The sequence below is a fragment of the Camarhynchus parvulus genome, chromosome 8 (assembly GCF_901933205.1).
Source record: "Camarhynchus parvulus chromosome 8, STF_HiC, whole genome shotgun sequence".
Lineage (NCBI taxonomy): Eukaryota > Metazoa > Chordata > Aves > Passeriformes > Thraupidae > Camarhynchus > Camarhynchus parvulus.
The window spans coordinates 22923096-22938035 of NC_044578.1; the positions used below are offsets into that span (position 1 = coordinate 22923096).

Sequence of the window (14940 nt, forward strand, 5' to 3'; positions counted from 1 at the left end):
ATATGCTCATGATCCTAAAATGTCCTCAGATAGGATCAAAGGATTTGTGGAAATCGTTATGAGGTTAGGAAACTCACGCATTACAAACAAGACTAAATTAATAGAGAAAGTTAGTGTACATAGATGATTTAGTTAGGAGGATCTAAATCTGATTATGTTTCTAGTAAACTATCATATTATGCATCTAGAATAATAAAACACACTGACTGCCTGGGGAAGCCTTATTTCCCAGTTAGGGACATGCCCACCCCCAGCACTAGGAATCAGACACACCAGATAAGTCACAGTTTCTTTACTCCTTGTCAAAAAAAGGTCTGAAGAGCCAGTCATTAGCTTTTCAAAACAGAGTGGGCAAAGACAGTGACTAATAAATACCTGGGTAAGTATGCTGCTAGGTCTCTATTTTCTCAGGTATTATGGTATTTTATTTATATAGTAAATATAATGAGATCCTTCAGCACAGAAGGGTCAGTCATTGAAAGGAGAGAAATGAAAGAAACACAGGTTTCCTTAGGACCAAAAAGAAAAATTTCATGACATAGGTATGTCTGTAACAGACAAAAGACATTTTAGGTTCATCAATAATTGAAATGAAGTGCCCCTGCCTTTGCAATGCCAGACCATAGCAGAAAGCTATTAACAGCAGAGAGGCAGCTTAACAGCATGTGCTTATAAATCAGTGTTGATCAGCCTAACTGAATAACCTCAGATAACAAAAAGCAGCTTTTAAAGAGTAAGAATGTGTAAAGGAAACATGAGCAAAGAAAGGCACTTCTATCTTTTCTTTGGCATGAAGGCAGAGACCATTTGTACTCCCAGAGAGACAAATGGGTTAAATCAAGCTTCAGCATTTAAATGCTTATAATTCCCTTGCACTGCAGAACAGCTTTTGGAATACGGGACTACAACATCTAGGATTAAAAATCTCCCAGAGAATCTAAATTGCAGCGTCAAGGAAAAGTGAAAACAATCTGTAAAAACCCTCAATTTTTCACTTAATGATCATACAATTTTTATACTATTCACCTATCACTGTGCACGAACTAAGTATGTATCATTTATCAAATAAGAGCAAGAGCCTGTAAAGCTTCCTGTCTGCCTTCGGATTTAGTCAAAATGAATGCAAACAATCACGTGGGATTCAGCCAAGCAGTGACGTTAAATTCTGCTCTGTCAGAAGACAGCATCTGTCAAAGCCCACATTTAAACTGCTGCCTGCCTGTGCAGCAGCTCAAGAACTACGGAATGGATTTTATACACCACAATTCTGGGTTAAAACAACTCCAAACCATTTCTATTACTGCCTAGCAACAATGAAGGAAGGAGCAGAGGGAGATCCTATTACTGAAGCCAACTGAGGCACTCCCCGCGAACATTTCCAGCAGGAATATGGATCCTGGGGAGAGCAGAGCACAGCCCTGCATTGTCCGAGCCGCGAGGCAGCAGCTGTGAGAGCAGCCTCGGCTCCTTTGTCTGCAGCATGAACAGAGAGCCCCGAGCCAAGGACGCCGCCGGCCAGCCAGGAAGGTAACACGGCCACGGACAGACAGATGGACAGAGCGGATCCCGAGCGCGGCGGGCGCAGGAAGCAGGGCTGCTGCTGCTGGGGGATGTGCGCATGGTCGAGAGCATCTTTTTTGCTGAAGTGATGGCGTGCCCAAACTATTTTCTGTGGGTATAATCCTGCACCATAAATGGCCTGACCAAGGAAGGTATGTCAAACCCTTGTGTGTGATATTCATTCGCTTGTCTGTTACCTTTTCGACCGTTCCAGATAATGATCGTTCCTAATTTGCAGAGCCCTGAGATAACAGGGTCTCAGAGCAGGGAGAAAGAATTCTAGCAGGTTTTGCTCTCCCCCAGCACAATGTCACTCCCTTCCACTGACTAAATGCGGTGCTCACAGTCTGCCAAGGCTGCTGTGGCTGGAGAGGAAGGATTAAAGGGATAATGGAGTTCCCGTAATGATTGCTTTTAACTGAGAAATTAAAAACTCAAACCCCTCCAATACAGAAAAACCAGTTAGAAATCCTCTCGAACTAGGTCAGAATTAATCCTAATCTGAAGTAATCTTAAAGCATGGTAAAATGGCCATAATGTGACATATCGAGAGCACTGAACCATCAAAACAGACCACAGTCAAAAGACATTATCTTAGAAGTCCCCTCAGCCCTTTTTACACTTGCTTTTCTGCCCCCCAAACACAAGCAAAATGTCACAAGGGCACTACCAGCCAAGCAGAAATTGGGAGCATGCAAAAGACTGGGCATGATTTAAACCATCAGCAGTGCAATCAGGCACCACGATTTACAAGTAACATCAGGCTCTCTGACATCCCAAAAGGAAACCTTCAAACACTACACACTCAAAATGGTAAGCACGTAACTTATCTCCTGCCATCACTGCAATTTCTGTTTAATATGAAAACACTGACTGTTTAACTTGGATCGTAAAATGACATTCCATCTAATTGCCATTCATTCCGATTTTTTGTTGAAATTTAAATACTTTGTCACCAGTGACAAAAGAAAAGGTGAATATTTGCAATACAAATTTAAGACCTAAATCTATAGCAATTCAATACACCACATAAAGAAAGTGCTTATCTGCAGAATCTTCCAATAAGCTATAATAAATCATTTCATGTCAATATAAATGTGCTTTCTTTGCCCGAGGCAATGCCAACATGAAACAAAACAACTGCAGCTGGAAGGAGTTCACAAACCAAGGCATGCAGCATACATCAGACACTGGTTTCAAATCAGTTTTAAGACATTTAAAATATAAAGTCACTTGAGAGAACTTTTAAAACAACAACAAAAAAATGTATCTTTAGGCAACACTCCAGAAGAAGCACACCTGGCTAATGTAAGACGTTGGTATCAGGCATTTAAAAGCTGCACATCAAACCTTATCCCAAATACTGTTTTGTGGAGAAGATTAATGGAGCTCGTAAGGGAAGCCAGGCACATTAAATGAGGCCCAATATGCAACTGCTGTTCATCAGAATACAGACTCTGGCTGCCTTTTGAACTCTTCCCTCTAATTTAAGAGTTTGCCCACACAGCTAATCAAAATATGAAAATCCAAGATGTGTGAATAGGAAGTCGAATGCTTCAATTTTCAAAGCTGTAATTATAGAGCAGAACTGCAAGTACCAGGAACCAAAACACCAGCAGAGCACAGACCACAAATAAAAATTCAAGAGGCATTCACAGTTTATGTATTTGGCATTTGATAATGTATCAGTGACTGCACTGCCAGGTGCCAAAAATGAAGCAGCATTTTATCACAAATAACATCTCCAAAATGCAGTTACATGCAACAACACACTCCCCGAGGACAAGGTGAGTGTTCTAGAGACCCTCTGCTGTACTTAGGTTTTCTTATCTATTGTCAGTAGTTGGTACTCGTAACCATTCTGTCAAATGGAATTTTAAGTATTTGGGCAAAAAAAGTAATGCTCTAACCCTAATTAAATGAGAGAAAATAATATTTTTATTATAGAACTAGATGGTGGGTTTAATATCTATTGACAGTTTTATACATTATTTTTAAACAACACACCCTAGCATGTAGCATTTCTTTCAAAGGTGCCATTGTTGTTGCTGTATTTTCAATGCTTAACACCCCACTGTATATTTTGAAATGTATTACACACAACTGCAAAGAAAATGAGCCCACGTTATTTGGGTTTTTCCAGTCAATAGCTCTATGAAGCTGAAATACAGATGTGGGTGCTTTCCCTATTCATAAAATGCCTTTTTAAAGGGCAAACAGAGACAGATAAAAAAATATCAAGGAAATATGACTCTCTTAAAATGTCTTCTGATTCTAGTTTTGTCCCTCACTGTAAAACTTATTTTCATATGCATTAAGTAAGCCTGCAGCCTAATAAAGAAAGGCTTCAGCGATTGCAAGTGCCTGTGCTGGGACATCAGTATATCAGGGAAACACAGCACCTGCAAACCCCTGTCAGTTTACACAAATATTTATGCAACTTAAGATTCTCACTTTTGCCTGTTGCCTTATTTAAGTAGGTGCTCATCAAAACACTGCCTCAGTTAGATTAAACAAAGATTAGTAGTGCAGTGCACTTTTTGCTGAAGTATTTCCATCTAATGACTGTAGTTTTAAGTGGAACAATTCAGTGTGACAAAATTAATCAGAGTTCTAGCTGCTGCTCCACATTGGTGAAATTCTGGGTTTGATTTTCTTCCTAAACTGTGAATGCATGCAATGGAACAATAATTAACCAAACATTCCCACTGCTGCCCTCCAATCAATGAACTGCCCTGAGATCTGGGCTACCCTTTGAAGTGACATGTGTTTGCTTATACACAGATATTCCCCAATAGCTGAGCGTTCATCTACAACTCACTGCACACTGCAGACAAACTAACAATTACGAGTTCTGAGGGGAAGCTTCTTTTGTTCCAGCAGGGAAAAGCGGGTGCAAATGGTCACACAAACACGAGTCTCACACGTTTGGGGCTTATTTTCTTTCACATAAGGACAATACTCGACGTAAAGCAGCACAAGCATGGAGTGTCAGGTTAATTCCTCAATTAGTTTAGACACAAGGGTTTATGATTTTTACAGACACACCTGAGTGTCCGGGAAGTGCCATCAGCCCCGAAGAGCTAAATAAGACAATCAGATTTTAAAAGCAAACGCACGAAAGCAGCCGGAGCGCCCGGGGCCTTTCGGCCGCTCCCGCAGGCTCCCGGCGCGCCTGCCGCGTCACACCAGGCGCGCAGCGTCGCCCCCTGGCGGGGTCAGGGGCCGGCGGCGGGCCGTGAGGCAGCTGCCGCTCCTCCGGAAGGTGACGGGAAAGATCCCGGCAGTGAGTAAAATAAACACCAGGTGTACCCCTCTCCCCACCCTTCGAAACGCAAATATTCCCTTTGGTGAACAGGGCAGACTCAATGTTGCATCACACACATACAGCTTAATACCCTATTATTCGATTGACATCTCAGCTTAAATTACTCCCTTACAGCGTTAAACCCTGTAATTTCCCATGTAACATATCACTTGGTTTTTAAATGCACAAATTAATCCAAATATTGGTTTAAGAAGATAGCGAAGCAATTAATAAATCGCATATTTCTATTAGGAACAGCATTTTCTATAGACTCTTGTTCAACTGTCATCCTTTTTTCCTATACAAGACCCTAGGGCCCAGGAATAAATTAGAGCAAATTGAAAATCACAAACGCATTGCTATTGTACAGTGAAAGTTCATTTACAAGATGATGTGATCAGCTTTTAATATGCAGCATCATGAAGCTGCCATATTGACTCTGCTGCTGAATATGAACAAAAATTTAAGAGAAAATGAAGCACAGACTACTTTGGCACTTTTTCCTACAGCTACAGCTGCTGGTCAGAACACTTGAAATTTCCAACTGCTATGTGCAGTACTTAGATACACTTTTATAGAGGGGAAAAAAACCCAACCCAATATCATGATCATCAGATAGTTGGCCAGAAACTTAGTCCTGAGCAGTTTTATTTCCAGTTAACATGATCACTACCCAAGATCTCTGTCTACTAAACATCAAGAGCTTAATTTCAATTCAGCTGCCTCTGAGCCTGGCACCACAGCCCAGTGCTCCATTCGGTGTTTTCCTCCAATGCGGAGTAGAAGGTGAGAGGTGCCTGAGAAGTGACCAGGAATGTTATCCTGCACTAGCATCTGAGGGCTGTGCAGTGAGCTTACTGGACCCTGAAAATGAATTTTGACAGGTGCATCTTCTTCTCAGTGCCCTTCCTTGCACAGTGGGGCTGGTGGAGATGCGCCAGGCAGTGTCCTGTGACTAACACAGCTCTGCCATCGCCGTCTGTCCCACCACCAGGCACGGCCGTCTGCAAAAGGGCTGGAAAACTGTCAGCCATCCTAGCCTCTGCATGTCAAATCAATTTTAATTAATGCCATTAAACCTTCCATCTGCCAGCAAGGCTTTCTCATTCAGTCCTTCTCAAACACTCTACAAGGATTTCACAGCCATGGATATGAAGCTATTTACATCTACTTCACACTTTTTCCTGCTAACATGATCCATTTTTTTTGTCTCTTTATCTTTGGTATCCAGGATGTTTGTCGAAACTTTTACCAGGCAAAAAAGCATTTTTAAAAGCTAACAAATCGAGTTAAGTCATAAAACAAGGTTGGCTTTTAGCCTCAGTCAAATCTTATTTCCATTGACATGGACTGTTCTTTGAAAAAGTAGATTTAACTCAATTTAATGTTTTTATCTAGTTTCTATTTGTAACCGTTTATATTACGAGTGTGTAAAATGAAAGACTTTTGATTTTTTTTTTTTTTCTTTGCAGAGTGAGCCATTTGCTGACGATTGCTCAACTCAAAGGAAAATGAATACCAAAGAATAGCAGTGGATTCTAAACCAATTGGAAAAGCCTTTTCCTTGAGCATTGTCTCGTATCCCATCACTGGATCCTTACAACATGCTTCAGTGGAGAAGACGACACTGCTGCTTGGCAAAGATGACCTGGAATACCAAAAGGTCTCTGTTTCGCACCCATCTCATTGGCCTGGTCTCTCTGGTGTTTCTTTTTGCAATGTTTCTGTTCTTTAACCACCACGACTGGTTGCCAGGCAAGGCTGGATTCAGAGAAAACCCCATGTCTTACACCATCCGAGGATTTAGATCTACAAAAAGCGAGACCAACCACAGCTCTCTAAGGAACGTGTGGAGAGATGCTGTGCCTCAGACACTCCGGCCTCAGACAGTCACCAACCCCAACAACACGGATCTGTCCCCACAGGGAGTCACCGGTTTGGAAAACACCCTCAGTGCCAATGGGAGTATTTACAACGAGAAAGGCACTGGGTATCCAACTTCCTATCACTTCAGATACGTCATCAATGAGCCTGACAAGTGCCAGGAAAAAACCCCTTTTCTAATACTGCTCATAGCTGCAGAGCCAGGCCAGGTGGAGGCTAGACAAGCAATTCGACAGACCTGGGGCAACGAGAGTCTGACACCTGGCATCCAAATTGTGCGGATTTTTTTGTTGGGCTTAAGCACCAAGGTAGATGGATACCTCCAGAGAACCATCCTTGAGGAAAGCAGACAGTACCACGACATCATTCAACAAGAATACTTTGACACCTACTATAATTTAACTATAAAAACTCTGATGGGAATGAACTGGGTTGCAACCTACTGTCCACATGTTCCATATGTTATGAAAACTGATAGTGATATGTTTGTCAATACTGAGTATTTAATACACAAGCTTCTGAAACCAGAACTTCCTCCAAGGCACAAATATTTTACAGGTTATTTAATGAGAGGTTATGCACCTAACAGGAACAAGGATAGCAAGTGGTATATGCCACCTGATTTGTATCCAAGTGAACGTTACCCTGTATTCTGCTCTGGAACTGGTTATGTTTTTTCTGGAGACTTAGCAGAAAAAATCTTTAAGGTCTCCTTAAGCATCAGACGTTTACACTTAGAGGACGTCTACGTGGGGATCTGCCTCGCCAAGCTGCGCATTGACCCCATGCCCCCACCCAACGAGTTTGTCTTCAATCACTGGCGAGTTTCTTACTCCAGCTGTAAATACAGCCACCTAATTACCTCCCATCAGTTCCAACCCAGCGAGCTGATCAAATACTGGAACCACCTGCAGCAGAACAAGCACAACGCCTGCGCCAACGCGGCCAAAGACAAGGCCGGCAGGTTCCGCCACCGCAGGCTGCACTGAGGGCCCGCGGCACGTGTACAGAAACAGGGACACCCAGCTGCCCCAGCTCTGAGCCCAGCACACAGGGCAGGAGGGAAATTATTTTTTTAAGTTTAAAAAAATATTATAGCTCTTGAATATGATGAAATTATAACCAAAAGGTTTTCCCAGCAAATTTGAGATTAAGAAAAAGAAAAAGACAAGATGGTATATAAGGATTTCTGTGGTTAACATGCAATAATAAGCATGCACACTTTGGTGGTACAATTGCTGATTCATGTGCCAGTAAAATATAATTGAGCATATTTTCCACACTAAAATTTTTGTTTTAAGGAGTGCATTCATAGCTCTAGTTCTCTTCCATGTAATTTCTTATTATCCAGAACTGCTATAAAACAAAAAATTAAAAACTAAGGAATTGCACAAAGGGCAGATCAGTTTTACCTTCAAATGCCACATGACAATTATTATACGCTACTTTAACGTACCACACATTTAGCAATGTCACAATTTAGTAAGACACTACCAATAAATTCTAAAGCACTAAGAATGTACTCCCTTGAAGTAGGTGCAGTTTTCAGAAGTTTGCTTATTTGGTTTGGAAGGAGAGATAAATGAAATCAAAGTTGCAAAGTTGCTTTGTACATTGCCTTCAGAAATGCAAGTGGTGTTCTGGATGCAACTTTCAGTCCACAAAGAGCTGACTGAAAGTTACTTCATTCTCTAGAAGTCACAGGGCAAGCTCCTAAGATCTGGTGCCAAGTAACATTCATTCCACTTGGAACCTTCATGCAAATTCATTGGATCTGCTATTAATTTCCCTACATGACTTCAAGGTAACTCAGAGGCTGATGAGAAATGTAAAACATAAGTTCCAGTCTTGCACTGTTCTTGACAAAATTTCCTGTTTTGCAAAGCGGGAGAAAATTAATCAAACGTGTTGTTTTGCTCTTTCCTGTCTGACAAAAAGCAAGGCTCAGCCAAGTGAAAGCACATCTGCTGGAGAAAATGAAGCCCCACACCTGAGTTTATAGGTGGGGAAAACTAGGTCACAATAAGATTGAGAGTTCCAGCCAGCAAGATGGGCAGGAACAAAGCCTAAGCAATTTAAAGGCACGACACGTACCACTGAAAATCATTTGTGAGAAGTGGGTTAAATCTATTTACAGGTTTGCAGTTTTCTAACAAACAGAACTTTTAAAGCTTATTTTCCAACTGTTACAGCAGAGTTGTATCAAATTCAGGTTATTACTGCTTGTCACAGTGCCAGGGTAAGCAATACCCACCTCTGATCATCAGCAAATGATCAAACTGCAATTAGTTTTCTGTTTGACTGGGACTTATTAATTGGAGAAAATACAAATATTTGATGTACTTTTATTATTTAATAAAATTGATTATATTTATGGTCTTAAGATTTTACTTTTTCTGGGAAAGCTGCTCAGGAAGAAAGAAATTTCTAACTTTAGCATTACCAGGTTTTTCTAGTGTTCCCTAGTCCTTGAAGCCTGGTTTTCATGCACAGTACAGAGATCACAGCAGGCTTTTTTCCTTTGTAATGAGAAGACAAATCATATTACTGACCATTCTCAGCAGCTCTTGGGCTGTCTGTCTGCAGCAACTCTCACATGTGAACAGACTGCAAGGCACTGGATGCACCTCTGAAGCAATTCCAGCAGGTCCTCTGGAAGGTGGAGATGGGAATTTGCTCAACACCATTTTTTTGGTGATCTTCCACTAAATTTCTTCCTCTGTTGTATTTGGGGTGTGCTAATTGTACATTTCTGCATTTCCATCACACCTCAAATCATATAAATGTCTGGTTTTGGGGAAAACAAACACCTGTAAAAGTAATAACTCTCTTCTGCAGAGATTTCTCTGACTAAATTGGAAGTTCATACACTGAGTTTACATGATCCCTGTGGGCATTCATGTGAGAGAGCTGCCCTGGACAGATGTTTGGGAGTGTGCTCTCAGCCCCCAGTGCAGGTCTCCCCACTCCATGTGCTGCTCACCCCCAGCCCAAGGCTCCTGGCTGAAGGGCACTGGAGCAGGCTCTACACTGCAGTGCTAGCTCCAGACCCCAGTGTGAGTGTGGGAAGCCAGCTGCTGCAGGGGACTGAGCTCTGGAACATGTCTAATGCCACAAGTGGCCCAGGACACACTCCAGCCTCCTGGAGAGGACTTCAGCCTGCTCCCAGCCCTTGGCACTTTGCAGCTCCACTGTGATGCACTTGATTTTACCAACTCTGGCTAGTCCTAAATGCTCTTCTGGCTCCTGGGTCTAGTCCAAGAGGTTAATACTAAACCTTAAATAGTTTGGCACTGGAATCATCAAGTTTGGCAGCCAAACCACCTCTTGGGTGCTGGGCTTTGGAGCTCCTACACGATGTTGATCTGCCTGAGCTTGGCAGAACCACAGCACAATGCCCACGAGTTCAGCATACCAAACCTCCTGCTACTCACAGGACTAGTGAGGAGCACCAGAAAGCTAAATAAAAAGCCATTCTTAATGCCCTTTTAAGGGTCCAACATGATTTTTTAAATTTGTATTATTGTTTGGGTGTAAGTTGAAACTACTCTATAAAACTTACTTGAATCCTTATCAAGATGGTCAAAGGCTACTAAAAACATTTGCATCCAAGTACTGTTTTCTTACACAGTTTGTTGCAAAGCTTTCAAAAACAAAAAGGAATCATTTGTATGATGAAATATGCAATTACAGAATGAACGCTCTACATTCTTTTCTCTGAATGTTTTACTGTTTTCTAGCTTGTGTTTAAGCTATTTGCTCACTCTACTAGAATATAAAAACAGCTCATGTTAAAAATAGTGCAATAATTAATTATATCATTAAAAACTTGGACAAGTTCTCTCACTTCCTTTCCCCATACAGCAAGAAAAAAAAGCATTTTTCATTAGCAAGAGCATACAAAGTTGTAGCTAAAAACTCTAACATGTCTGCAATGCAGTAAAAAAAAAGATATAACTATTCATTGAATACAGAAGTACAAGAGTTTGTATAATACTTGCTTTAAATGTTTTTACTTTTCTGTATGTCTGCTTCAGGTTGAAAACAAATATAAAAAGTCATAATGACTCAAAAGTTATGATGGGAGAAAAAAATCGTGACATCCTCAGCACCATTATTATGGCACAGAAAAATCGTAGAAAAGCTGGCCTGGTAACAAGAACTAGAAATTGGAATTCCATAATTTCCCCATATTTATTTAACTTTCAGCTTAATGAAAATTTACACATTGATACTATAGGACCAAAATGAAGTCCCACCAAAAAAAAGTTGTTATTGAACAACAGAACTGTTCCTTTCACATCTCCAGTTAAATCAGTGGTATGAGATATTTGCACATCCCACACCAATAGAATTAAGAATGCAAAATGTGCAACTACAGCTTCTGGTGTAGTAGAACTGATCCCATCCCCAGTCACTGAGAGATCTTTTATGGGTAAAGTTTGCAGTCGTTCTAAATTTTAAAAATTACATGTCAAGGTACTTCCAAGCATCAGTGGTTGTCCTGAGAGAAAATTCAGTGCCCACTAAGATCTTCACTTAAATTTATAAACTTAAATTATGGGATGGCAGTGATCTAGAAGAGATGAGACAGACTGCTTTTCAGGTTAACCTTACTAGAACAGCAATTTAGAATCTGCTTTTCTTTGCAGTGCAGTAATATTAAACGTGTCAGTCCTCATTTACAAAATATTTTCAGAATATATCAACATGTTAAGACATGCATTAACTGTCTCCAAGCTCAGGCTAAATCAGGCACTGGAGGGGAGGGAAGCACCTAAAGGCCATTACTTCAGACTGCCTCCCTCTTCCCACTTATTTTCCTGCTATGTTAACACAGTCTCTAATCACACATCAATCTAAAATACCTACATAATCCCACAGGGCAAGAAAACCTTTTCCCTTGAAGGAATGCTCATTGCAATGCATGGAAACTTCCTAGGAGGAAATGAAAGGGAAAGGGAAGATGCTAATATAGGAGCTACTGCTTCTTCTATTTGTGCTTTTGGAAAGAACAGGCTTGTAACTGATTTGCAAAAACATCACTTGTTGTTGCCATATTTTCCCAATTTCAGATGCTATTTCTCAATCCCTCTTTTGCTGTCAAGTAACACAAATAAGCAAATATTGGACAATCACTCTGTGACACTGTGAGAACTGCACCTCTCAGTGAAGAGCATTATTGTTCCTTTTCATTTCAGATTGTCCTTCCAAAGCAGGATGTGACTCAGGGCACACTATCACCCCTTTGCTGAGCACATGTACTGCACATGGCACTGGCTGTCCTTCCTGCAGATCTCATCTCCAGCCCACCCAGCCCTGCCTGCCCTTCCCCAGCCAGTCCATGGGCAGCCCCAGGGAAGGAGGGAGGCAGGGAAGCTGCATGACCAGCTCTGAAATGCTGCACTGTGCAAATGTAGGTCAGCAAGGACAGGACGTGGGCTCTGCTTTGTACCAAGAGTGAAAGCAAAGGCTTTCCAGGGCAGGAGGCTGGGGGAGGGCTCTGGAAAACAACTTCTTGGAGCAAGTCAGTGAAAAAGAAGCTTGAATGTCAGAAAACACAAGAGTGAAACTAAAAATGCACAGCTGATCAACACCACACAGGTTGGAAACACAGGGCAGGCTCAGTGGCAGGGAAAAGCGTTACAAAAGTGAGGCCAAATGAGAAAGCACGATCTGGAATCCTAGTCATAAGTGTTCACACTTCTGCACTTAGAGAAGATTTACATATGAGGTAAATCCATTCTTCGAACAAATGCATTCTTCTTCTATCAAATCCATTCTTCTAACAAAACGTTTCATTTGTGACTGCGGTGCACATGTTTTTTTAAAGCCCAAACCAAATTCCAAGTCAGGACACTGTGGCATGAACAGCAGATCAGTAACTCCACAGAGAGTACTTTACACATAGCACACAAGCAAACCAAGAGCAAAGCAAATGAGATCACTTGTGCCTAGGATTTGTATTTCATCTTCACATAAAGAGTTAAATTCAGCCTTCATTTGTTCCAGCTCAAAAGAAACAGAGCCTGCTACAATATGGTACCCTCCTTTCACAGTTAAAGACTGCAAAGGAATTTAACTGAATATGGGATATGGATGAACATTACCACGTTGCTTTTCTGATATTGCCATGGCAACAGTTACAAGAGCTCTCTTAAGCATTTAAATCTGACAATTTTCCTGATAACACTGAATGATAGTAATGATGCATTTTGGTTCATGAGCTAACTGCTCTATAACCACAGGGTGTGAACCATTCCCTTCACTTTTCTGAAGACTGCACTTTTGGTCAAAAGGTTCTGACCAAGACAGTAACCTTGAATTACCACTCAAAAAAAAAAAGTCCCCCCAGCTCAGGGAGTACTGGTGGCTTAAAGCTTTATGTACTCTCAAAGGTTTCCATGTGAATGTTTAAGTTGAGCAGTGTCTAGGGTGGAGAAGTCAAGGCTGCTAAAATCTTTGATGGGATTTTTCTCAAAGGGCTTTCATTAGCCTGGGAAGGCTGGAGGAAAAAACCCACTTTCTGAAGGGTGGAGTGAATTGTTGCGGACCTTCAAGATGTCATTTGCTCAAGAAAAGAGGAGGAGAAAAAAACCTGGTGTTTTTATACAGTCTTTATCAGTTTGTAAGCACTACACACTTTTTTAAATAACAAAACACTGCAAGCTGTTGTACCTCAGTGAGGCCAAAGGGCACTGAGGAATCCACAGTGTGCTCTGAGGACAAGGGCATCACAGCAACGCCTCCACCTCCTATTAGCCCATTTAGCTTTAGCTAATAATAAGTGGCATTTCAACTGTTTAATAGGAATATTCTGTGAACCACTCACTGATCCCCCAGATGCTCAGTGTGGGCATAATGGAGAAGTCTCTTTTTCTTTACCTCATTAAAAAGTGAAGTGTGTGAAACATGTTTGTCATCCTAACATTTTAAGGATACCAGCTTTGATAATGCCTTGCAATGTATTCAACTAGAAAAGATTAAGATACTGAAAACAGTGTGAAAACTTAAAAATTTCCCAAGATAACAAAAACTCAAATTTCAGAAGAAAAAATCATGCTTGCAAAGATCTAAGAAAGAAATCTTTTCAACACAAAAAAAGCCCTCAGAAGCTAAACTACTCACAGTTCTTTTGCTGTTAACACTTCTTAAAGTTTTATACTAAATTAAAAATTAAAAACACCCATGCCATCCTAAAACCACCAAATCCCTTCACACTCTTGAAAAACCACAACTTCACCACATCTTTTCTTCTGGAAAGGCCAAGTGCTCCCACATCTCTATCACGCTCAAAGTTTATAATGCGAAAAACCAACTGCCACAAGAAATCCCTTGTTAATAAAATACCAGACAAGACACTAAAGGAAACTAAAACCTTCCTCACTGCCTTTCCTAAATATTTAACAGACCCTGCATTTAAACAAGCTGAGGCCTCAGAACTATTTTGAGACTAAGAATAACCTACAATCTTGCAGGTTTCATTCAGGATGTGTGTCACTGTCATCACTTTCAAAAGAAGCATCAATTTACATCACATTTTAAACCTGTTTTGCCCTAACATCCAGATTGATACAAGATGACAAAACAAAAAAAAGAAACACTGGAAAATACCATCTGTGACTCAGTCAAAAATTTAGTGCTGCTATTTAATGCAAATGCCAGTCCTTTTATAGGCATTCTTTCAAAGTCCACCTAGACATTGATTTTTGCTGCCATAAAAATTCAGCTCAATTTTCCAGCCTTCTGAATGAAGAGAACCAATTTCCCATTGCATCATCTTTAACTAATCTAAAATGTTGTATTGCATTGACTGGGTTTTAGTCCAGAAAAAGATAACATTTTTATGTCCCAAAAATGTAAAGAAATGAGACAATTCAGAGGTGCTCTTAATGTTACTCAAGACTCTAAAATAAAGGTAAATAACTCATACATACCCGAGAGAACAACTGACACCTCTATTGCTCAAAAAGCAAATTATAAAGCTTATGCTGTACCCACAATGAGGCTTACCAAAGGGAAAAAGCAAAAACCAACCAAAACCCAGCAAACCCCCAGAAATCACCTTATTCTTATATAGCTGTATCTTCAATAGAAAAGTATTTTCAATAATACCTCTATTTATGGCATGACAAAATTCTGTCTTCCAAATCTGAAATGATATTTAAAACCTGATGTAGCAGTTTGCT

General features: G+C 40.7%; 2 protein-coding genes across 2 annotated transcripts in view; one reads left to right on the forward strand and one right to left on the reverse strand.

Moving 5' to 3' along the window:
* Nucleotides 1–14940, reverse strand: part of CDC73 (cell division cycle 73) — a 102247-nt gene that overhangs the window by 39660 nt on the left and 47647 nt on the right. The window lies entirely within an intron of this gene.
* Nucleotides 1193–10684, forward strand: LOC115906639 (beta-1,3-galactosyltransferase 2). Its single transcript, XM_030953989.1, has 2 exons — nt 1193–1712; nt 6340–10684. Exon 2 carries the CDS (start codon nt 6472–6474, stop codon nt 7738–7740), a length of 1269 nt encoding a protein of 422 aa, XP_030809849.1. The 5' UTR covers nt 1193–1712; nt 6340–6471; the 3' UTR covers nt 7741–10684.

Excerpts from the sequence above, each read along its gene's own strand:
- LOC115906639 (XM_030953989.1), top strand. The coding sequence starts at position 6,472 with ATGCTTCAGTGGAGAAGACGACACTGCTGCTTGGCAAAGATGACCTGG.